This window comes from Ochotona curzoniae, unplaced genomic scaffold, assembly GCF_017591425.1.
Source record: "Ochotona curzoniae isolate NIBS_2020 unplaced genomic scaffold, NIBS_Ocur_1.0 contig_4064, whole genome shotgun sequence".
Taxonomy (NCBI): domain Eukaryota; kingdom Metazoa; phylum Chordata; class Mammalia; order Lagomorpha; family Ochotonidae; genus Ochotona; species Ochotona curzoniae.
In genome coordinates this window covers 198507-223171 of record NW_024466107.1, presented here as the reverse complement: position 1 = coordinate 223171, position 24665 = coordinate 198507, and the positions used below count along the sequence as shown (strand labels likewise).

The following is a 24665-nucleotide window of genomic DNA, read 5'->3' as shown; positions in this document are numbered from 1 at the left end:
GAGCATAAGGAAGAAATCCTTAAATGTGCATGTGAAAAAAAATCAGTTGACATATAAAGCAATCCCAATTAAACTCACAGGAGGCCTCTCACAGGAAACTCTACAGGCAAGAAGAGAATGGAGCAACATATTCCAGATTCTAAAAACAAAACATTGTCAGCCCAGGATAACGTACCAGCAACGCTTTCCTCTGTCTTTGAAAATGAAATAAAATTCTTCCACAGTAAAGGAAAGTTAAAAGAATATGCCTCTTCCAAACCTGCCCTACAAAGGATACTTCAGTTCATTGACTAGGTTGTAAACCCCCATAGTATCCCAGACTCTGGCTCTTAACCATTGTACCTGGTATACTGTGGGTGGTACATAAACACTACTGCCTTGGAGGTGTTACTGGTCCATCCTGCTAGAAGAAACAAGGTGAGACTGTGATTTCCCTAAGCATTATCTTAATGGAGAGAACATGTTTTCCAGAGTAGGATCTTCTAAATGAAGGACCAACACTATACACAGCTACCTGCAGATTTCCTTGGAGACTTTCCTTTCTGGGGTCTCCAACTCACACCTGGCCATGCTTTCTTCTTGTGCTCTGAACTTTAGTCTGTACAACCGCCTCCTCTGGGAAATAATCTTGGAAAACCATGGAGATGCAAGGCAGGGAAGAGTGGGTTTTTGAAGACTATGGAGAATTGTGAGAGAACTGAGTTGCAGTATTATGGGAAATACAGGAAAGAACAAAGAATGATGGATGGGAGAGGGAATATGGCCATTATCTCTAAGAAGTTATATCTCAGAAATTCTAATTAAACCAGGGACCTACAGGAGAGAATAAAGAATTGCAGTAAATATGAGGAGTTGGCCCAGCTAGAGCCCACCAGTGCCCTTCTTGAGAGGCTTCTTAAGTCCATGTGCCCAACTGGCATCCTTTGCAGGTTTCCATGCCACTGGACATGATCTGGGCGTGGACTAGGGTCTCTGGACATCTGCCCTAGTCACTCCCACCCGGATCATGGTACCAGACGCCTGAAGACAATCCCAATATCCTCAGGCCTAGCTGGCCTTATTCAAAGGAGCCAATCCTCATCTTGCCTAACCTGCCTACCATTGCTCTGCACAAGTTGGCTGTTACCCACAAATAATTTCCCTCTCTCAGGCTGTTAACCCCCACACACACCTCTCTTTACAAAGCAAGCCATATTAACTGAGTTTCCAACTAGTGTATTGCATTTTGAGACAGACACTGCAACCCTGTGGACAGTTGATATGTGTCTTCTATGAGTGCCAGAAACAGCTGGACAGTCAAGTAACACACATTAAGCAAGTCTGGCTATCTACTGATGTTTCTTGAGTGAGCGCAATGATTAAAATGTACGGCACAATATTTAAAAACACCCATTGGGGAGCCACTGTTGTGGAGCAGCAGTACAGTCACTGCTGTATCCCATACGGGTGTCGGTTCGAGTCCAGGATGCTCTCCTTAGGATCCAGTGGAGGGAGCCTGCACCCATGTGGGAGATCAGGAAGAAGTGCCTGGCTTTGCACTGGTGCAGCTCTGGCTGCGGCGGCCATGTGGGGAGGGACCCAAGGCATGGACTGACGTCTCAGTATCTCCCTGTCTGTAACTCTGCCTTTTAAGTAAATAAACCTTTTAAAACACACATACGCAAAAGAAGCTCGAGAAATTCACCTCTGCCGCTTAGAGCGAACAGCGTGTGACTCTTCAGAGAAGCACCACATTGAAGTTCCAGTCAGCGAGCGATTCCGGAGGAAAACGGTGCCCGGCTGGGGGCGGGGCCGGGGGCGGGGCTCGCTGTGACCGGCATTGTGACCACACCCCTTTCGCCTCAGCCATTGGCCCTCACGGCCTACGCGCCCGGAACTCCCGCTTTCGGAAAGAGGAAGTAGCGGCGCGCGCCAGTGCCAAAGGTGATTGTGGTGACAGCAGTGACCTGAGGGAAGGAAGGCGGCGTCCGTCCTGCCCTCTGGGCCCCAGGGGCTGCTGGAGGCGAGGCGGCCGCTCGGAGCAGCCTGGCCGAGGTGTCAGGTGCGGAAGGGCGAGATGGCTGAGGCAGGTGGAGGTTGGGATCGCGGGAAGGACCTCGGTCGTCCTGCGCTCCGCCGCTATCCTTTCCTTCTTCGAATCCTCATTTCTTGGCTGCCGCTACGTGAGGACTGGAGGCCCGTCGGGGATCCTTGGGGCTGCCCTTCCCTGACCGGATCACGGCCCCTGGGAGACCCCCTGCTTCCTGTCCCCTCGCTGTGATGGGGTCTCTCAGCAGCCAGCTCTGTGTCCCCTCGCTGTGACGGGGTCTCTCAGGATCATGAGGGCACGTGTGGGTTCCAGGCGTCCACATTAATCTGTCCCTTTGCTTCACCAGCTGGGGAATTTGGGGAGTTGATTCTGATTCCAGCCATGGGCCTGTGGACATCGACTCTGGCTATTCCGGCGGAGAAAAATCATGAAAGTACAAAGAAAGGTAACCGACCCTTTTTCTATAAAGTGAAATCCAAAGATAACACCTGGAAGGCTTTGCAGGAAGGATGGTATAAATTGGTGGGGAGGGTCGCAGGTGATCTGGCCTTCTGTTGCCCCTCCTGAGGGATGTGCTGGTAGGCAGGGTGAACTGAGATTTTGCAGGGTCCTGGGGCAGATAATGTGGGTGTGTGTACTTGTCGCTCCCTAAATTCATTTCCACCTGCACTGTAGTGCTTCTTAGTTGGCAATGGGGAAGACATTATTTGGTTGTAACTAAGAGAAAATGCCACTACAGGCATCTAGTGAGTAGAGGCTGGGGCTGCCCTCTGAGTGGGCCCCTTTGCTGAAATCACAGCTTGAGCTATCTGTCCTCTGCCAACTGTTGAGATGACTGCGTGTGTTGCTGGCAACATGCTACAACTAGAAAATGGGTGCCCATTCTCTTGCCCCCCTCCACTGGAGAGCCATGTGTATTTCAGGTTGACATGGGTTGTGTCCTTATTTCAGGTTGTCCAATCAGTATGGAACCATCTAACCTAAACCAGGAGAAGACAGACTCTGTGCCCGCTCACCAAGAACGTGCATATGAGTATGTGGAATGTCCCGTTACAGGAGCTAAGTTCAAGAACAAGGAGAACCTAGACCCTTCCAACCTGGTAATCCATCCTTTCTGGCACATTTTATGTAGCAATAAAGCATCTCTACAAAAGCTATAGATACCCAAGATATATGGCAGACTGCTAAGACAGTATCATCTCTAATTTTTGAAAAGAAATTTGATATTCCAACCACAGTGAAAATCTAGACGATTACCCCACAGAGTTCTGTGTGAGGCATTGCTTTCCAAAAAGGAAGGAAATATGTCATTTATATCTACTTGATGTCATATTACCGGCAATTAAAAGAAACAAAATGTGCTCATTTTATATAGATGCCACCGCCTAACCAAACACCGGCCCCAGATCAACCATTTGCATTATCTACTGTTCGAGAGGAGTCATCCATCCCGAGAGCAGATTCAGAGAGAAAGTGGGTCTATCCTTCCGAACAGATGTTTTGGAATGCAATGTTAAGGAAAGGGTGAGTGAGTTAGCTTATTATTTAGAATACAAATGTATTCACTAGATTTATCTCAGAATCAATTATTCAAGAGGTTTTAGCCCCCAAACATACAGGAAGTTTTTATGAGTCAATGAGAATTATATTTGACCAAATGTCTCAACCTCCAATTTCCCCCCACCATGACACAGTTAGGTTGACATATAGAATTAACTGTCAGAGTTTGTCATCATTTTTTAAAGACCAGGGGAAAACAGCCTGGCTTAATGGTCTAATGGCCAAATCCTCTCCTTGCAAAATGCCGGGATCCCGTATGGGCACTGATTTGTGGCCTGGCTGTTCCACTTCCCGTCCATCTCCCTGCTAGTGCCCTGGGACAGCACTTGAAGATGGCCCAAAGCCTTGGGAACCTGCACTCATGTGGGAGACCAAGAGGAAGCTCCTGGCTCCTGGCTCCTGGCTTTGGATTCGCTCAGCCACTTGTGGGGAGTGAACCAGCAGATGGAAGATCTTTCTGTCAATCTCTCCAATAAAAATAAATCTTTAAAAAAAAAAAAACAGGGAGAAAAAACCCAAAGCACTTTTATATAAAATGCTTAGGAAAGGTGACTCATTAGTAAGTAGTACCAACTGAAGAAAAGGTCGGCTTAAAAACTGATGGTTTCTTAGCATTGGAGTCAGTCTTGTGTCTCACTTGTTTCTTTCCTCACTAAAATGAGGTGAAGATGAACCTTTCATCTTTATTTTCAGCCTATGTCTGTTAAGTTTTGATTGATACTTCTCCAACATGATGAGTAAATCTTGAAATGAGTCTAATTCAGTGGAGACGAGCATCAAGGATAATATCTAACAAATTGTCTTCTAAATACACGGTGCACATTTTTTCATTATGAATTGATCCTGTCTTACCTCCTGGTTCTTTTCTAGTTGGAAGTGGAAGAAAGAGGATATCAGTCAGCAAGATATGTCTAATATTATTAAAATTCATAATCAGAATAATGAGCAGGCTTGGAAGGAGATTTTGAAGTGGGAAGCCCTTCATGCAGCGTAAGTGTATTTGAGCTCTTAAAACATGGCTCTTCCAGAACCTTCCTGACTTCATTCCAGCTTTTCTGAAAACATCCTGACTTCATTCCACCTTTCTAGACTTGAAATGTTATACACAGATGCTTTGGGGGCCCTGGCATTATAGCATGGCCCTTCCAAAGTGTGGGCTATTTCTTGGAGTCACTTTAGAAGTTATACTTTGTGAAGATGAAACAATATGGTGTGAGACACGTGTGGAAAAGTGTGTATTAGGATAAGATGAGAACTTCATCCTCGTTAGAGGAAAGGTCTGACCTTAACAGATTGTTCTTACTGTGGATTTCCAGAGAATGTCCGTGTGGTCCCTCATTAATACGGTTTGGAGGGAAGGCTAGAGAGTATTCGCCGAGGGCAAGAATTCGTTCCTGGATGGGGTAAGTGTCAGCACGTTGCCCCATATCAGGGGCAGCATTCTCTTCAGCAAAACTAAACAAACAGCCTGAGAAACTTCCATACTGTCTTCCAAATTTCCGTTGCGGTGCACCTGTTTTCATTTCAGGCACGAGTTGCCTTTCGACAGGCATGACTGGATCATCAGCCGCTGCGGGACGGAAGTGAGGTATGTGATTGACTACTACGATGGTGGCGCAGTCAGCCAAGATTACCAGTTCACCGTCCTGGATGTGCGGCCTGCGCTGGATTCGTTCTCTGCAGCATGGGACAGAATGAAGGTGGCGTGGTGGCGCTGGACTTCGTAAGCACTACTTTTTTCCTCTGAGGTGGAAACATAAATGGTTTTTTTCCTGTGAGATACATGAAAGAGTTTTCCCCAACCCAGTGGCGCTCATGAACGATATCCCAAGGACTTCAGGCAGGCTGGTGCTCATTCATATAGTTTAGTATTTTCAGTCTTTTCTTGATTCCTATTTTTCTGATGTAGGTTCTGCTCCTGACAGACAACTTTCTTTTCTATTCTGACATTTGACAAGTTTTCCCAGCTTTGAGGCTGTAACAGGATTGTATGGAGCTTAGTGTTAAAGCAGAAGAATATTTCTTTTTTCTTGTGTGGAACATTAACTTCTCGTCTTAGTTTAGAATTTTGCCATTGAAATTAGCGTGTTGTATTGCAAGTGACATTTTGTAAAAAACAAGGTTGGTAATAATTCCTTTCACTTATCCTGAATACTGCCATGTGAAAATAGTCCCATCTCACTGCTTGATTTCGTATTGATGACTTTGATGCATTAGTTTTATGTGGAGTTTTAAAAATCAACAGCCTTAAAATTGTACATTTCAAAATATTTGTGTATTTTAAAATAAAACATAGTTACCAGTTTGGAAGATCTTTTCAGAGTAACTTTATCCTTGGTTCTTCAGACATGTTATCTTTACAAAAGCAATGCTTTGGTCTTCCAGATTAAGGCAGCTATCTTCTCGTCTGTGGACCATATATTTTAAGTTGTAGAGAAAATATGGTGTTGGCTTTTTTCTTTTTTACCTAAGTGCTAATGTGAGTTAGGGTAAGGCATCTGTGTGAGAAACAAAGCTTCGTAATTGGAAACTGAACATTAAACCACAGGCCCCAGGGATTCATCCTTTCAAAGGGCCATGGGACAAGTATCCCTGAAAGGAAGCAGTCAAGAGAACCTGATCCCCAAATCAGCAGTTTTCTTTACCCTTCCCCTGTCACGACTTCCACAACCGTCAGACGTGTGGACCTGGGCCTCCGTTATTGCTTAGGCAGTGTTCCAGCACTTCTGGTGGAGTCAAACTAGATGCTTGGATGGACGCTCGCATTTGGAAGACTAGCTTCTTTCGAGGGAGCCTCTGGTTAGGGGGTGGTGTATTTGCACATGGCTGCCACTGTACCCTTTGAAACTGTCAGTGCCGAATTGATGTATAATCCAGTATTACAGAAAATCACATTTTTCCATCCACATGGCCTAATTTCCCTCACATTCTACTGCTACAACCTTGGAGTTCAGGCTTCTGCAAATGAATTTGGAGGGACACAGCCATTCAGATGATTAAGACAAATGCGGCTGGAATGAAAAAAGCAGCATGGGGAAAGAAACAGGTGGAATGGCTTTGCCATCATATGCCTTGGTCACACTCCCTGCAGTGCAGAGAATATTCCAGTACTTTCTCATTTAAGGCTGTTCTCACAATGCAGGTCACAAGAGGGAGTGTTTTATTAGCTGATCTCTTGTTGAAGGTAGACCAAGATGCATTGATCGTTCTAAGCCAGAGCCCAGCACTGGGCATGGCAGCCAGTAGGCCTCTAGTAAGTATTAACTGCCTGGTCAGGTTATTGGGTGAAGGCATCATCCAATCCACTCCTCTCATGAAGTCCCTGAAGACAGTGCTAGACAACAATTCAGTACATGTCATTGTGGTTAATAAATATGCAAATGGTCAGGATTCTGCTAATCACACCCATGTTCTCCCTTGTGGGCTTTCTATCCAGAACTCTTCGAAAATCAACCCCTCTTTAGATCTTTATTTTTACTTCTGTTTCCCTTAGTGGGAAAGGGGCAGGAGGCACTCTCTGGCAAATGGGAGATTTTGCAAGTTCATGGGAAAATAAAACAAAAACAGATAATGCAGAGGACATTGAAGGAATGGCAGTTAGTGGAGCCTGGGTTTCTAAGATGATCTCACAGGCGCCCTCTCCCCCACAAAGGCTCTGCCACTTATTGACAACTTATTATCTAGCTGGCGCTGTGCACTCCTCCACACAGTTCCAGGAGTGTGCAGTTATTCCTGTACTGATAACCCTGAGAAAATGGAGTGTCCATGATGGAAGGGCTCTGGCCTCATGTCATCCAGCTAATGAAAAAGCAACTTACCTTCTGGGAAGCACTAGTGATGGCTCAATTAATTGGCTCCCTGCCACTCACGTGATCCTGGAGCTCCAGTCCAGGCGCAACCCACATGGTTGAGAGCCCTGGCCGGACGGGTGTAAGAGTTCTGAAAGCTCTTGCTTCCCAGACAAAGCTCTTGAAAATCTGAGTTTTTCTTACTAGTTGGGGAGAGGGCACAGAGGGGATGGGAAGTTCTTGACTTTTGTTCTAAAAGATCAGTGTTTTCTTGAGAAGCATCATTTATTGCGTGTCTACAGAGGAATATTCATTGTAAGTACTAAAGTCCTCACCACCTGGCCTCTGCGAGGTGAAAGAGTTTTGCCTTGAGTCATGGAGTTAGTAAATTGTGACATGGAATTTCAAAATGCAGTTTGGGTGAAACAACTGTAGTTTTCTGCCACTGCAGTATTCATGTTTATCTTGGAGAACACTGAGGGAAGATGTGTTCTCCATCCTCAGACCTTTAAAGGGATTGCCATAGGAGGGATAGAGCAGTTACTTTTTGTGAGATCGGAAGGAGCAGAGCTGGGATTCGGTAGGTGAGAACTATTTGGGTAAAGATTTGAGCTCAAACAAGGAGTTGAGCGTAGGACCTTCTGAGGGAATCCATGGCAGTGTATGAAATAGGAAGATGGGAGTTCTTTCCTCCTTCTGTAACTTGAAGCACGAGGAGTCCATCATTCAAGGAGGTTTTTCTTGGGGAACCAGGGCCTCGGAAGAGGAGTTGGATTTTTTTGAGGAACTGACAAAAGCTCCGGAGCCATCCTGAAACCCAACAGTCGTATGACCAACAACCAGAGAAGAGGCAGACTAGAGAGAACACATCTTCCTTAGCTACAGTAACAATGGAAAGCCATACACATTTTGGGAAAGGGAAGTGTCTGTGCTTGGTTGTGTATTTGCTTACAGCTAGGGAGGAGAGAGAACATGTTTTACTACAACAGTTCAGCACTTGCTTCTACCTCTATAAAGCCCGAGACCCTTCCAAAGGTGCTCCATGGTGAATTACCTTGGAACCACTAGGGGACAGTGCCACCACTATGGATTCCATTTTGAAAACCTTCCTGCATGGCTTCTCCCAAGCCATAGTCTCAAGATGTAATCTTCTCTCTTCTAGGTCTTGAAGCTATAGGGTGAAGTTAAGTGTCAGAGCACTATTCATTCATCTGTTCATTGACTCACTCAATATTGACTGAAAAGTCTACAGTGTCTTGGGGAGAATCCCAGAACCTACCAAACACCGTCTCTGCCCTTAAACGAGCCTGGAGTTCCTTACCAATGGAGACTGAGATAGGCACATACACCTCTTTTTCATAAAGAATGAAAGAAGCACCCTTGAAGAGCAGGTGACATGGGGTGGTATACAGAGTGTAAGATTTGGAGTCAGCCCTGGATTCAGTTTCTGTCCTGCTACTTAGCTGCGTGACCTTGAGTGGCTCATTTAGCTTCAGGCTTTTTCTTTCCTCTATGTAATGATAATCACACTGAAAGCTCAGAGATTTTGTGACTTAATCCTCGAATAAAGTTCAGACATTCAAATGTTGGTTGTTTTTATTAAATGTTAAATAAGTAGCTGGAAATTGGTCTTGGAGCTCAGAGAGTCATTAAGTCAAGAATTTTTCCTGGCTCACTAAAGTGCTTAGGACTTGAGGACTTTTCATGAAAAATAGCAACCCTTCCATCTGCTTGTGTTTTGTCACTTACCTTTTATTTTTATAATAGTTATATATAATAGTTATAATATATAATAATAGCTAATTATTATCCCCATATACCAGTGAAGAACTGAGCCTAAGAGAGGGTAAGAGATCATTTTAAGGTCACATCGCTAGGAAGTGATATTGCTGGGGCTTGAATCAGGGCACATAGTGTTTCTCAGTTTTCTCTGTGTTTTGTCAGGTGTGTCCTCTGTGACCTCACTGTCCTGCTCCCCAGACTCAGAACCCCTTGAGCATGTTCCCACTCCAGAGCAGATAGCCACCGGAGCACAGGCAGTGTGAGTCACAGACTGAACGCAGCGTGGAGCTTCGAGTTGTGCGGTGTGGCTGGTTGATGCGGCTGCTTCCAAGCTGAGAAAGGGATCTCGTGGGCCTCATTTTGCACGTAATTTCTGACAGTTCCCATAATGCTACAGCCTTCAGTTTCCTGATTGTGCTGTGTGAGGTGGCCGGTGACAGCACTGGTTTGCTCACGGAGATAGATTGATGCATGGAGGATGCAAGGAGGAAAGCTCTGGGCTCCTGAACTGACCAGATCTGCACTCCCCTCCACAGAAATCAAATCTAGGCAGCCCTCACGTGCAAAAACAAGAAGAAAACAGGGTGCTTTATACCTAGAAGTTCCTAGCAGTAAAGTTTTTCTCAGAGGCAAATTCTTTCTTCCACTAGATCTTAGTTTTTCGGCCTGTTTTTGGAAATTTTTGTCATGGAGCTGAACTAATTCCACAATGTCCAGTTCCACTGGGTATGTATGTGGCAGATTCTGGGAGGGCTAAATGTAATGTACTACATGTTTTGATACATTAATTTTAATTTCAATTATAAAGACATTGGTTTAAGGAGTAGAATGTAAAATTTGTACAATTAAGACTTAACCTGAGGTTTCAAAGGAATTCTGGCCCTCATTCTTATTATCTCTCCACCCTTGCCCTATGTCCTGTCAGTATCTGCATTCATTGCTGAAGAATTTCTCCGTGTCAGCTTTGAGAAATACTGGCTCAACAGATGAACTGGCTGGCTGAGGTTAAAGGGAGATAAGAAAGGATTTTTTCCCTTAAGTCTACAACCATTTCTAGAATGGAACAAATAAAAACTCTGGTCAGTTGGTCCGCAGAGATTGTTCTGGAATTGGCAGCTAGGAGCTGCTCTTGCACTTTGCAGTCAGAGCTAATTCTCGTGACCTGGCATTCTGGCCCTGATGATCTAACTTTCCTTTGAGCATTTCAGTGCAAGCAGTCCCATTAGTCCATGTAAAACTTGCTGGCAGTTCCTGCTTTCTGTTGATTTAGTCACGACCTCATGTGGGAGGCTGCCGAATCCTAGAAGCTTTTTTATCTTTCCTCTTCACTTGTCCAACTCTGTTTATCATTGCTAACCATATGCGTGAAGTCAGCAAGATGTAAGTGGAAAATTGTATTATCTTTCTTGCTCATTTGCAAAATAACCTTACAACCTAATTATTAGAATGACAGAATTTCAGAAATAACTAAATGAACAACAACCCCAATAGTCAGGGAAGATGATGCCCACGTGGGAAATGTGCTGCCTCAAAATCACATGGCAGTTTTGAGGCATTAATGAGACTTTTGCTAAGATTTCCTGATAGTCAATTTTAATGATAAGGAGGAAGGCTGACCTGGTGAGCAGTGAAGGTTTATGACTTGAGAAGTTGGCCCAGACTGACTGTTGGACTAGGCTTAGTGGGAAAGCCAGAAATTCTGTGTTGACGCAGAAGTAGTCAGAGTTCATTATCTGGATGAACTGTCTGGAACCAAAGAGTCCGAAGTGAGTTACCTAACTACCCTTTTAGAAGCTCCACAGTTGTGAGCTTCTGTGAGCTTTTGGCTTTAGAAGGGGGTGTGCTAGGGAAGGACAGATACAGGCTTTGGAGTCGTACACATCAGGATTCTAGGGCTCTGTGCTGGAGATAGCTTGTCTCTCTAAGCCTTAATTCTCCCTTCCATATATGGGGATGATAGCTATTTCACAGAGTTGTTTAGTGTTCAGTGCCTGGTGCATAATAGGTGCTTAACAGAAATGACCTACTTTTTTTCTTTGGGCCTGGGCAGATCTAGATTATAAGTTCCAGGTATGATTATGGATCCTAAATTTGGACGTACAGCAGAAACTTTATAGATATAGCAAAAATAGGTGTGTGTGTGTGTGTGTGTGTGTGTGTGTGTGTGCAAATGCACATTCTAATTCAAGAGGCTTAACAGAAAGGCTCGCATCTGTTGGTTCACACCCCAGATACAATGGTAGGGATGGGTGGAGCTGAAGATCTAGGTCTCCCACAAACTCCCAAGGTGCACATTAGTCTAGACTTGGAAACAGAGCTGAGACTCCCACCCAGGCATTCTGATTAGATGTGGGCATCCTAACTGCTGTACAAAATTCCCTGTGTGTGTGTGTGTGTGTGTGTGTTTCAAAGGAAGATAATAGTTTGTTTATAGGGAAGGATATTGGCAACTCTGAATCTGTGTTCCTAGTTTTATCTCCTGGTACCTTTCTTATATTCCCTTCAGATCACTCTAGCCCCCCAACTTCTATCCTCCCCACTCTAAAGATAAAAGACAAAGTAGCTGATGTCAGTCTGGCCTCATTCGTCTGCCTGATCCAGTGGTGGGCATGCTGGGCTTGAGACCACAGCCAGCCCATTAACATGGTAGTGTTGGGGACTGGAGAAACACCCCATCTGTCTTCCCCTGGCAGCTTTCCCTGCTCAGCAGGAGGCCCTGGGCACCAGAGGATCCCTAAGCTACGACACTGAGACACCTGTCCTATTTCCAGCCTCAGTGCCATCTTCAGCTTTTCTGAATGGCAAAAGGAGTTATAACTAATCTCTGACCAGAGATATATAAACAGACCCCAGCACCTAGAAACAGCAAAGCTTCAGAGTATACAGATTCCACACTTCTTGCTTTGTCTTTGCACATATTCTTCTATGGGGTGTAGTAAATAGGTGAGTTATTATCCCAGTTGAAAAAAATAAAGGACAGTATCTGGGAGCATCCCAGGCAAACAATACACGCGAGTCAATCAAGTGGCATGGTGTAGTAGAGGGACGTAGGAGAAAGCATTGGATTTGAATAGATTTGGAGTCAAAACACCTCATTTGAATCCTGACCCTACCTAACATTGGACAAATCATTTTATATATTTTTTGTATAAATTTTATTTTTGATACTTTTTACATAAAAGGTGCAGAGGGTCAAGGGCTTTAGGAAAGTGAGTGCCATTCTCTTTTTTCCTTCCTGTGTCTGGGGATAGAGAAGAGACAAGGGGAGAAGCCACACCCAGCCTCCCAACCATCCCAGGGTCCCCGATGCGGGGCATGTTCAGAGAGTCCTTCTCAAGTGGTTCTGATAGTTCAGCAGTTCTGTATTGTTGCTGATCTTGCCACTCCAATCATGATAAAATCTCTCCAGACTCCACCCACTGACATAGTCCACCTTAGAATTTCTGTTTTCCCTGATATTCACTGCCAACACATGGCTGTGGTAATTGATCAATTTGTTCTGTCCTCTATCCTCTGTTATGGTACCAGGTATCCCCTGCAAGCTCCAGTGTACTGCCATATCCTCCATGTGCATCTGGTATGCTGTCTACTGCTCTGTCCAAGCCACTGATGAGGCACAGCTCTGACACATGCACTGCACAGTCAGACCACAGAACCTTTAATTTATTTCATGGCTGGGGTTCTGAGATCAGCAGTTCAGTTGAAGGGATTCCCAAAGAAACATCATCTGAGGTGATCCCAGATCTGATTCTTGTGAGTACATGCAAATACAGGTTCCAGGACAGTCCATCGCCCAAATCAGCCTATGCGCACACTATTAGTTGCAGTTGCTGGGTCAGTTGTCTCCAGCCTTGTCTTCTATGCAAACTGATAGGTATTGTAGCCCAGTCCGATCCTGCCCAACCAACCCTTACCCCCTCTGGCTTAGGCATGTGCCAGTAGGTACAGTCTGCCCAGCCTGGCTTATCCTTGATCCAGCTTACATGCAGGTGAACAGGTATTGTAGCCTCGCCTGGCCTAGTCTGCCCCCACTCGCAACTCTCCCACTCACAGGTGGGCATAATGGCCCAGCAGGTTATCTCCTGGCAGCCCCCCTTTCTGGGTTCGCCCACTTTACCCTGGGTCTCACGTGTGCTGGTTGGGTGCTGCGGCCCAATCTGTTATGACCTGCCTCATCTTGGAATTTGCCAGTGGATGCTGTAGCCTGGTCCAGCCTAGCCCTCCTCCAGTTTCAGCACATGCTGCTGGGGATTAGAGCCTAGCCAGCCCAGCTGGCCCCCAGTTCCATACCTAGTGTCAACTGGCTGGTATTATGGGCTTGACCTGGCATGATCCACACACCATTCTGGCACTCAAATTTGCCAGTGACTGATATGAACTGGTCCAGCCTGGCTTGCCCCAGACCTGAGCCAAAGGTAAGCCCATGGGTACTGTATCCTGGCCTGGTCTGAGCTGCTCTCTCTCTTGGTTCTTGTGCTCACCTGCAGGAGCTGTGTCCCTTTAGAGGAGTTGCCAAGCCCCTCCATTAGAACCTCTCCTAATACCAGATCTCACTCACACTGGTGGGCCATGGGCCAGCCTTACTTGTCCACCTCATGTCCTAGCTAGAGCAGTGGCCTTTCCTGACTGGCCCTCACCCATTCCAGTCCTTACTGTTGGATGCTACAGCCCAACTAAGCCTGGTCCATACCAAGACACAACTCACACATGGCTCAGAAGGGACAGAGACCTAGCCTAGCCCATAATACACCCATCCTGGTTCTCACAAACTCCAGTGGGTGCTGGAGTCTAGCCCAGTTTTGCATGCTCCAGACCCAGTCCAAACCCATGCCTAGGAAGACTGCATCCATATCCAGACCAGACCACATCTTCCACTTTGGCCCCATGCTCATCAGTGGAAATCACAACCTAGCCAAGTGTCCCCTTAGCGCCCCAACTAGGCCCAATCCCAGCTATAGATCTTGCACATGCTAGTGGTTGCTCTGACCAAGCTTGGCATAGTCCCTCCCCTATCTTTGCCTTTGTCTTTGGATGCTACAGCCTGGCCTGGCCCAGCCAGTCCCCAGTCCCAACTCTTGCTGGTGGATGCTGCGGCCTGGCTCTGCTCAGTCTGCTCGCAGCCTAGCCTGGTATGACTTGCACTCCAGCCTGGTTTCTGCACTTGTCAGTGACCTATAGTTTACTTGGCCCTGCCAGGTCCGCTCCCTTCCAAAACCGACTCAAACTTGCTGATGGATGAAGCTACCCTACCAGGCCTGCCCAATACCAGGCCTGGACCACGTGCTCATCAGCAGGAGCTATGACCCACTAGGGGAGTTTCCCATGTTTCCCCCCACCTTGGGCCATTCCCAGACTCAGCTCTTACTCATGCCAGCGATGCTTGGCTCTTACCCAACATGGCCTGTCCCATCAATCCTGGCCTTGTATGAGCTGTTGTGCCTGGCCCACCCCACACCCTGTTTTAGGGTGCTCATGTGGGTGCTGCAGCCTGGACCTGCCTTGCTTGTTCCCAGCTCCAGTACCGGTGAGCATAGGTGAGTCACATGGTCACACCTAGCTCAGCCCATCACCATCCCAACTCTCAGGCTAACCAGCGGGACTGTAGTTCCATGAGGTTGGGCCCACATTCCCCACACAATCTACTCCTGGACCTGATTCTCTTGTGTGCTGGTTGGTATCATAGCCCAATCTAATGTTACCCATCCCTTGATTTGACATTCACTGTCAGTTACTGGGATCTTGCCCTGCCAGACAGGCCCCCAGCTATAGCTTGCATGTGCGCTGGCATGTGGTGTTCAGCCATGTTCCATGCTAACAAGCCCAACCCAGGACTTCTACATGGGCTGGTGCATCAGTCTGACCCAAAAATATCTTCAGATCTCTCCCCTCCAAATCACCAAATCTCAGTCCCCTCATTTACCAGCAAGTACAGTGGCCCTATCATTGAGTGTCCTTCAGGATTCATTCCTCCCCAACATGTGCTGAGGCCTTATCCATGGATGTCCCTAGGCAGTAATTCCATATCCCTAAGATCCCAGAGCCTGGAGCCAGTTGGTGTTCTGGCTGCCCATAAGCCCAAGATGCTCCCCCAGCTGTTCCCCAGCAGAAAGCCTGGGCTGGCATGGGTACCCCCAGTCACAGCTACATGGCTGGGGGACCCAGACACCTGTGCTGCTACTCAGACTTACCTGGACTCCGCTCACCAACACTGCAGTGATGGACAGAGCCATGGTCCTGGGCATGCTCAGAGCTGTCCTGGATCTGTCCCCAGCATACTCACTGTGGACAGAGGAAATTCTCAGACTTTGGGGTTGGACAAGCCTAAGACTCTCCCCCTGCCTAGCAGTGGTGGATGGGGAACTAGGATCCCTAGCAGGAAGGCTGGGCTGACAAAGCCACATGACTGGGGGACTCAGACACCCATGGTGCTGCTCATACTTCATGTTTCTTAGCCTCACTTTCAGTATCTATAGAGTAGATCTTATTATATCATAGGGCTATTTGGAAAATTAAAGAAGATAATGAATGTTAAGCTCTCAATGTTGAAATGCTTCTCCTCCCTATCCAGCAGAAGTACTTAGTGCAGAGAGGTGCAGGTACCATTTTTCCGAGCTCTTTAAGGGCATGAGACTCTGTTGGCTCTACATTTGTGTCCTCTGTGCCTGTTACACAGGGAAAGTATTCAATCAGTTGTGGTTTTGTGTTTCCTAGGTTGTGAAAACAATCGATCTGAAGGAAATGTGGTAAACTGGTCAGCAACACCAGGACTCAGAGGGTTTCTCCACTTGGTTCAAGCTCAAAAAGAGGTAACTGCTTACTCTTCTGTTGGATTCAGAACTTATTTCTCTGTAAGAACTTGCTCAGAAAGATAATATACAGTTCTTGGCAAATGCAGGATACCTGAGTCTGGATCAGAATACAGACAGATGACAGACAAGGAAAAGCACCTGCTGTGTTTCTGCACTGACCTCTCACAGCTGGAAGGGCCAGTGTCCTAGCAAGAAGAGACCCTTTCCTTCCCACTGGGAAGTCTGCCTGGAACTTTCGCTTGTTTGGAACAGAACTCATTAGTAGTGCTTTAAGAGGGGGTTGATACTCCCTCCCTTTTCCTAATATTAAAGACTATTGAAGATTGTTAGAGAATGACAGACTTTTGAGTTTAAAAAAATCTTAAATATGTCAATCATGCTATCTGTCTGTTGTGGGTCAATTGATACCCCAATTCATATAAATGTTTATCATTTTCTTGATCTTCCATTTCAGTAGGATTCCAGATGGGATCATTGGAGTCTAGGAAGCATCTCTGCAGGAATCTTCAAACTAGCTGACTTTGTCCTTAGAGGTTTCATGTAACATCAGTTACATCTAGGGAGTGGGTATTCCACCTTCTGCTAGCAGAATCTTTTTTCCAAGAAGCTGAGAGGTTTTTTTGTACAAATGTGGAATAAGAGTCAGTTTCTTGTTTCCCAAGATGGTCTAGGGACAAGCTTGGTGGCACATTAGGTTCAGCTTCTGCTTGGGGTGCCTTTGCCTCATATCAGAGTGCCTTGTGTGAGTCCTAGCTACTTAACCCTTCAAACCCAGCCCCTGATAATGTCCTGGGAAAGCAGCAGAGGACGGCCCAAGTGCCTGGACCCCTGCCACCCACATGGGAGACCTGGATGGAGTTCTTAGCTCCTGGCTTCAGCCTGGCCTCGCCCTGAGTGTTGCAACCATTTGGGTAGTGAACCAGCAGACAAAAGATACTCTCTCTTGCTCTCTCTCTCTCCCATTATCATTCTGCTTTGAAAATAAATAAATATAAACATGTTTATAGATTTATTTATTTTTATCAGAAAAGCATATTGATAGAAGAGACACAGAGAGAGATCTTCTATCCATTTGTTCATTATCCCAATGGCATCAGTGGCTGGAACTGAGCCCATGTAAAGCCAGGAGCTTCTTCTGGGTCTCCCACACAGGTGCAGGATCTCAAAGCTTTGGACTGTCCTTGACTGCTTTCCCAGGCCAAAAACTGGAAATTGGATCAGAGGTGGAACAGCTGGGACAAACCAGTACATACGTGGGATCCTGGTTCTTGAAGGCAGAGGATTAGCCAATTGAGCTGTTGCACTGTTCGCCAAATAAAAATACTTTTGAAATGATTATCTAGTTTTTGTTATTTCCTATCCAATTCCCAAGTCTCAGTCATACATTCTAATTTTTACTTCACTTATAAGTAGAGTTTGAGGAACCTTAGAAGAGGAGCTTTAAGTTAACCCTCAGATTTGGAAACAGTTGGATATATTGCCAGCTAAAGGCACCTCGAAGGTTTCAGACCATCAGTGAATGTTATGGAACTTCCAGATGAAATTTCCAACGGGAAAAGATTAGACGCTGCTGGGTCCTCAAAGAAAATAATGCATCTCTTTTCTGCAATACCCAAAGTGTGCCATCCAGCCCTCTGGATGTGTGTGTATTTTGGTTTCTTTTTCTTTCTTCCTTTTTTTTTTGAGTGTCTTCCTCCCTGCTCTACAATCTGTCCCCCAGCTTCTACCTTGAAACTTGGATTTTGAGAGTCTGTTACTCCGTGTTGTGTCTGGGTGCCTCTACAGGATATATGAAAGTAAAGCCCCTTGTTCTTCAAGTTTCAGGCAAGTTCTACCCTGAGGATTATCTGAAGAACTGATCCTGGACATTGCCCAGTGCCTGTTCTTTCTGCAAGAGAAGGTGAGTATGCTCAGTGATGATATTTACTGCCCTCCTGAGACAGCTGTGCTTCGGGCATTCGGTGCTGTCCAGTCCAAGTGTGGCGACCTCAATAATTGGTGCACAAGTCTAGCTAATTGACCAGAGACAAGTTGCTGCAGAGTGAGATGGTGCCCTAGTCCTTTGCCCTTGCTGGAGGGTGCAGCTGCTTACGACTACCAAGGCTTTACTCTAAAGGTCCGTTGGATCTATGACTTTCCACTAGGGTCTGTTTGAAGACCATGTTACACTGTGCAGAGAGATGCATTTGTATATAGTTTCGTACCCTATTGTTTCTCTGGCTTTCAAAATAAATATTCTTTCCCCTACCACCTCTGTGTGCCTGTTTATAGAATGTTATACCCTGGAGCTAGTATTTACATAGAATCAGATGGATTGATTTTTCTCCCCTCACTGGCTATATATGTAATTTTTTAATTTAAAAAAATTTTTTTTAAAGATTTATTTTTATTGCAAAGTCAGATATACAGAGAGGGGGGGAGACAGAAGAAAATCTTCAATCCGATGATTCACTCCCCAGTTGACCACAATGGCCAGAGCTGAACCGATCCAAAGCCAGGGGCCAGTAACCTCTTCCTCCAGGTCTCCCACATGGGTACAGGGTCCCAAGGCCTTGAACCATCCTCCAGGCCTCCCACGCGGGTGCAGGGTCCCAAGGCCTTGAACCGTCCTCAACTGCTTTCCCAGGCCACAAGCAGAGAGTTGGATGGGAAGCGGGGCTTCCCGGATTAGAACTGGCGCCCAGATGGGATCCTGGTACATTCAAGGTGAGGACTTTAGTTGCTAGGTCACCATGCCAGGCCCTTGCTGGCTGGCTATATTTTTCTCTGTGTTTCGCTCTGATTTGATCCTTTTGTATCAGGGGTTCACAAGAGAGAAATACACAAGCCAGGGATATGGGGAGCTCAAACTGCAGAAGTTTTTGTAAACTTCAATGCTGAACACCCTGAAACATTTGTTATTTTTGTTTTAGTATCATAGCACATTAAATGGATAATCGGACATTATATTTTCTGGTAAGGAAGTAAAAGTACCTCTTATATTGACTTGCCCCATCTCTCATTGCTCATTGGAGGTCCAACCAGACCTTGGACCCTGCAGTGTTTTAATGCTGCTTTTTCCCTCACTGTGTCCAGCGATCATTTTCATAGGTATTTGGATTAGAAAAACAAGCCAGTTCTCATAGTGCGAGCTCTAGTTCTATGGGAGCCATGACAACCCAGGAGAAGGCATTAGGAATAGCAGTGCCTTGAGACCCAACTTGAGTCATTGTCATTGCTGCTTTGAGATGGTATGTTTAAAGCAAACCTTATTTATAATCTAGTAGATTGGGGTGGTTATGCCTATTAATTTCTCCCATAGCCATGGGATTGGCTTTCTGTTTTGTTCCCAAAGGCTGTCCTCTTTGAACAAGATTTTCAAACTATTGATCCCAAAAAGATCTGGGAAAAGAACATGATGCCTGTCTCCATGAGGCCCTTCCCTACTGTAACTCATTTAAGTCAGCACAGACTCCTGATACATCACTGCCATGTTAGAGATAGAGACTGCAATGTAGTATCGGATTTTCTGGTTGAAGATACATCTCCATTATCTCTCTTGGTCATCTAATTTGTAGTCCTATCTTTCTGCTATAATTTGTCTACTTTCATTTGACCCCAATAAGATGACTGCTCATTCTCTTTGCACCAACTACTTAGTGACCTAAGGTGGGCTTCCTTTCCCTCCTGTATGTGGTTTTATACCTTGAACCACTCACCACTTACTGCTTTCTAGAGTTCTAGAGCAGCACAACCTCAGCAAGGACCAGTGAGAGGAGTGGTTCCACGTGTGGCATGAGGAACTCCTGGGTATGCTCAAGTAAGCCCTCCCTGGCAGCTTGGGCCCAGTAGCCTTTGTATGGAAGTGAAGATTGGGGATATTGTTGGATGCTGCAGAGAAGAGGGACAGAGATGCTGTTGCACTTAAATATGGAAAGCAAAACATTCCCATTATAGGAATTTTTGTTTGGTTTTGGTGAATGGTAGCAATTGTTAGCCCAAATAGTTTTGACCATAAATATGAGGAGGGGATCTCAGTAAACCAGGGCTTCTAGACCCCTATGATTTCTCTCCAGAAATGACATAGGGAAGGAGTTCTCTGAATACTGCAGTGTTTGAGGAAAAATCTCATTATTTAGCCATCACTGCCATATCTGAGCTCTGCTAAGAACATGCCAGTATCATAGTCTGTAAAAATAAATGGGAAGGAAAGTGTTTCTGTAGCAGCTAATGTGCCAGAGACCGGCAAGGCTCAGCCTTCCCTGATTCCTCTTGGGAATCTCAGAGCTTAAATTCTTGGCAGCAAAATTTGCTTAACAAAAGCCTTATATGCACTGTTGTCTGTCATCCACGCACTTTCTGTTCTCTTTCCCACTCTGGAGAGCCTTGTTAGAAATGTAGAGCAAGCAGGGTTTCTGTTTCCCTGGCTCTGATAGCTAGGCTCCCCTCTGGGCCTCTGATCTGTCACTCAGTGCGGATTGCTCCAATCTGGAGGTATATGGCATGAACTGTCAGCATTAGGAAAAGGAAAGGCTCAGAGCTGTGACTGGGTCTCAACATCTATGATAAGAATGACAGGTACACTTCACTGAGCTGTCTGAGTTTATTTGGCCCAAGGACTCTGATCCCAAGGGTTATGGTTAGGAGCTCAGTCTGAGACAATGAGAAAATTTAAAATTAAGTAGTAACTCTAATTCTGTTTCTGTTGGATAGTGCTTGGTTGGAACCTACCCGACCAGGATGTGTCAGTAGCCCAAAGCCCCACATGATGATGAAGTGGTTATTGGCCTATAGTCCTCTCACCATAGTCTTACCTCACTTGTTTATTTTTCTCTCCTGGTGAGAATAGAGATCAATAGATTATTGTCCTATGTAACTTTGAATCTTGGAGTTTATTTATCTCCTCCTTTTACAATCTTAGATAAAACAGTCTTAGTTAAATAGGGCTAATAGCTCTTCAGGAATTATTGCAAGGTCCTGCCTTAACCACAAGTACAACATAGCTGTCCAAAATCGCCTCTCCGTTGAACAGCAAAGAACCAGATGTGGATGCAATCAGAAGCAGAGTTTATTGAGCTGGCTAGCCAGGGCCAAGCTCCTCACACGGACACGCAGGACCGGTGGATGAAGCAAGACCCCGAGCTAGGGACAAGCCAGATTCTTATAGGCCAGTTTGGCTGTTACAGCAAAGCCCACGCCTGCAAAAAACACTCCAATCATTTCAAAGTAAATATGAAACACTCCAATCAACTAAAAGCCCGTGAAATGCCTCAAGTCCCTATTCATCATGACAAGACAAAACTATTCTAAGCTAAAGGGTTACAGATGCAAAGCAATAGGTAACGTATCTGTAAAATACAGACCATGGGGCTATTTTACACTTATCAGGGCCACTGACCCTTACTTACATCCTGAGCCTGGGTGCGGTGGACAATGGACTCTTGCTCTTACTCTTATCAGTGCCTGCAAAAGACCCACTGACCCTCACAGCCTAAGCCTGAGAGTGTGGCCCAAGTTATTTGTAGAAACTTTTTACTTTAAATTCAAGTTGCTTTTGACTTACTCAACCCACTTCTAATATGTAGACCTTTTAACATTTTGGTTGCCTCTAACAATAGCAAACCTTAGAGATTGAGCCAAGGGATAATATGTTGGTTGTGGTATCAGGAAATCCTCTTTGTGCCTCCAGTGCTGGCAACTGGTCTACTAGCATGTGATGACACTAGTTGAGCTGGCAGTCAAACTTTTTCAAAAGAGAAGTTTGGAGGCAGAGACTAGTGGGGCAAAAACACCACTCTCTGTCCTTCTCTTGCCCTTGTCTTGATATTTTTGGTTTCCATTTCTACGCTTTCAGTGATAAGAAGTCCATCATCAAACCCATTTACAAAAAGCCCCAGTGAGTGACCTCACTATTTGGTCAAGACAGGTGCTTGTTTGCTGATGCCTTGATAATGCTAATAGTCATATCATTGTATTTTGTCTCCATCTTCTGATGTGTGTGTGTGCGTGTGTGTGTGTGCAGGAGGTACACATGGAGATTGAGGATCCAGGAGGATGTTGATGTCAAGAAATAGCCAAGAAGTGCCAACTGCTTCCTGTCTTCCTTGCTGTGGATGAGAGAGGGCCACAGGCAGTCTTAAGTGCTGCATCTGAGCCATATCTTCTGTTATGCAGAATCTCTGGGCCAGAAAGAGAATGTAGCTTGTCTTTCCGAGCTCTGAATCTCAGAAAGTGGATACTGCTTATCTTATCATTTTGTCTTTAATTGTGGAGAAAAGACAATCAGAAGTCTAAATCTCCCAAGCTTGATTTTTGGTGTAACTTGATTGTGGCCCTCTCAGAATCTACTCTAGACTAACCAAAAGCCAAGGAAATGTTCTGATTCACATAATTTCTCGAACATGTTTGCCATAGTTCTCACCCACGCAGCTGACAAGACCAAAAAGCTGGTCATTGAGAGTAAGATAGAAAACTGAGTTGAGAGTCTACTCTTGCTGTTCCTTGTGGCCAACATGGGCCAACAGCTATGCTAAGGCTGAGTGTTTTTGTTAGGACTGAACCCGCCTTAAGGTGTCTGAACTTAACCATGCTTTGTGGCTTTTCATTTAAAGGGATGTATAGTAACTGTGTAATGGGAACTCTCATATCCAGATGTGATGTACAATGCAGTATGTGTGTCCACTTCCAGATCAAAGATGAACTCCCAATGCAACTGTTAAATATATCTTGACAATAGGATGCTGGACTCTCTGCCACTGTCCAGGCAGGACATTCCTCTCAATTCTTTTTATTTTTTCCTTCTATTTTTTTAAATTTTATGGTACAATTCCCATAGACTGTGGAATTTTCCTTGTTCTCCCACCAAATCCTCCCCCCAACTGATTTCCCCTGTATTTGCCCAGTGTTCCCAGGGTGATGAATTATATTAACAGGGTCCAGTGTGATGGCTCAATGGCTAAATCCTCACCTTGCAAGTCCTGGGATCCCATATGGGCACTGGTTCATGTCACAGCTGTACCACTTCCCTTCCAGCTCCCTGCTTATTGCCTAGGAAAGCAGTAAAGGATGGCCCAAAACCTTGGAACCCTACACCCACATTGGAGAACTGGAAGAAGTGCCTGGATCACTTCAGACAAGGTTTCTTTGGGAATCCTCTGAACTGAACTGTTGGATTCATAACCCCAACCATGGGGAGAATCACAGGATCTGTGGTCTAATTGTGGAGTGTGTGTGTCAGAGCTGCGACTCCTCACTGGCTCGGATGGAGCAGTGGATGGCACTCCCAGATACAAATGGAGGATATGGCAGTACATTGGAATCTGCAGAGGACAACTGGTTCCATAACAGAGGAAGGAGAGCAGAACAAATTAGTCAACTACCCTAGCCAAATAATGACAGCAATTATCTATGCGAATGGAGACTACGGTGGACTATGTCAGCCAAAGGACCTTGGAAGGATTTCCTCATCCTTGTATTGGTGATATAAACAGCATTTCAGAACTATTGAACTATTGAAACCACTTGAGCAGAACTCTTGGATTATGTTTCACACCAGAAACTCTGGGATGATGTCAGGTGGCCAGTCCCCATCCCTGGATACTGAGGTGGTTGGGAGGCTGGGTACAGCTTCATCTTGTATCTCCCCACTTCCCTTAGATAGAGGAAGAAAAAGAAATGTGGAAACAATGGTCTCACTCACTTTCCCCTAACTCCAACCCTTTCCACCCTAATCAACTATGTAAACATCATCATCCAAGATAGAAATCATTTGGGGGAGATCAGTAGTGTTAAGCTAGAGCAGAGTCGGGGAGGTTAGTATGAAAAGAGTTATGACTCAGCATCAATGTTGGTGGGAGACATCTCAGTGGAATGTTGGATCTTGAAGCTAAAATTCATGTTTTATAAAATGAAGTGCAAAACTACAGGCTGGAATTTTAATTTTTTTAGAGTACCCTCACTAAGAAACAATAAGAAAAGATTGTAGGTTAATAGAAATCAGTGTTCTAAACCTCATGATATTTCTAATGCAAGGGGGAATCTAAAAGGAAAACTGCAGACATGGTAGTAGGGTTTTGAGAAGTTTTGTAGCTTGATTTCAGATGGTCTGAGCACATAGTCCACCGTAGCTAGGCCATATTCATGCTTGCTTTCTTATAGCATTGCAGTGTAAGTCTCATGTATAAATCACTTTGTTAGCCATTTTTGGTTTGCTTATTCACCCTTTTTGCTAGACTAGAAGAAAATGGGGGAAAATTAGTCTTCATGAGTACTTACATCAAAGTGAGAGCTCTGAAATGGGTGTGAGGCCAAGTGTAGATCAGTGACTGGTGTTGATGCCACCACATCTCCTTGTGCTTGTGAAGTTCATAATAAATGCTCTATTTATAATAAATAGCTGTGACGCACCTGTGCACGACAGGGAGGATCCTTACTACTGCAAACTGCTGACATCACCAATCCAGGTGGGTTAGCTTTTTCTTAAGATTGCCATATGCAAGTTGGCTGCTGAGTAAAAGTTGCTACATTTAGTAGTATAGAGTCTGTTTTAAATAGACTGTGTGTCTTTAACATTTACATCTCATCCTATTTTGAGCAATCAATCAGGGCAAAGCTTCTACTATTTATTAGTAGTAAAGGAACAACACTTTGTGTTAGAAAATTTTCACATATATATTGATAGACTACAAATTTTTAAAAATATATTTACATAAAGCTAGA

General features: G+C 45.1%; 1 protein-coding gene across 3 annotated transcripts; it reads left to right on the top strand.

The window, feature by feature from the left end:
• The first annotated feature begins 1933 nt into the window (after window positions 1-1933).
• On the top strand, window positions 1934-22996 carry LOC121159020 (holocytochrome c-type synthase-like). 3 transcript variants are annotated; one of them, XR_005884291.1, is made up of 9 exons: window positions 1934-2041; window positions 2376-2474; window positions 2981-3129; window positions 3405-3553; window positions 4460-4579; window positions 4906-4992; window positions 5118-5312; window positions 15871-15965; window positions 22980-22996. XR_005884291.1 is itself a non-coding variant. In XM_040984006.1 (8 exons), exons 2-8 carry the CDS (start codon window positions 2411-2413, stop codon window positions 8544-8546), a joined length of 771 nt encoding a protein of 256 aa, XP_040839940.1. In that variant the 5' UTR covers window positions 1934-2041; window positions 2376-2410; the 3' UTR covers window positions 8547-8958. The 3 variants fall into 3 exon arrangements, 2 of the variants coding, with proteins under 2 accessions (XP_040839940.1, XP_040839939.1); XM_040984006.1 differs by lacking the exons at window positions 15871-15965; window positions 22980-22996 and adding an exon at window positions 8540-8958; XM_040984005.1 differs by lacking the exons at window positions 15871-15965; window positions 22980-22996 and adding an exon at window positions 8131-8530.
• The last annotated feature ends 1669 nt before the right edge of the window (window positions 22997-24665 follow it).

Bases quoted from the DNA above. Each gene is read 5' to 3' on its own strand.
- LOC121159020 (XM_040984005.1), top strand. From the start codon at position 2,411: ATGGGCCTGTGGACATCGACTCTGGCTATTCCGGCGGAGAAAAATCAT. The intron at 4,993-5,117 runs GTAAGTGTCAGC...TTTTCATTTCAG, and splicing joins AGAATTCGTTCCTGGATGGG to GCACGAGTTGCCTTTCGACA. The intron at 5,313-8,130 runs GTAAGCACTACT...TTGGGGAACCAG, and splicing joins GCGTGGTGGCGCTGGACTTC to GGCCTCGGAAGAGGAGTTGG.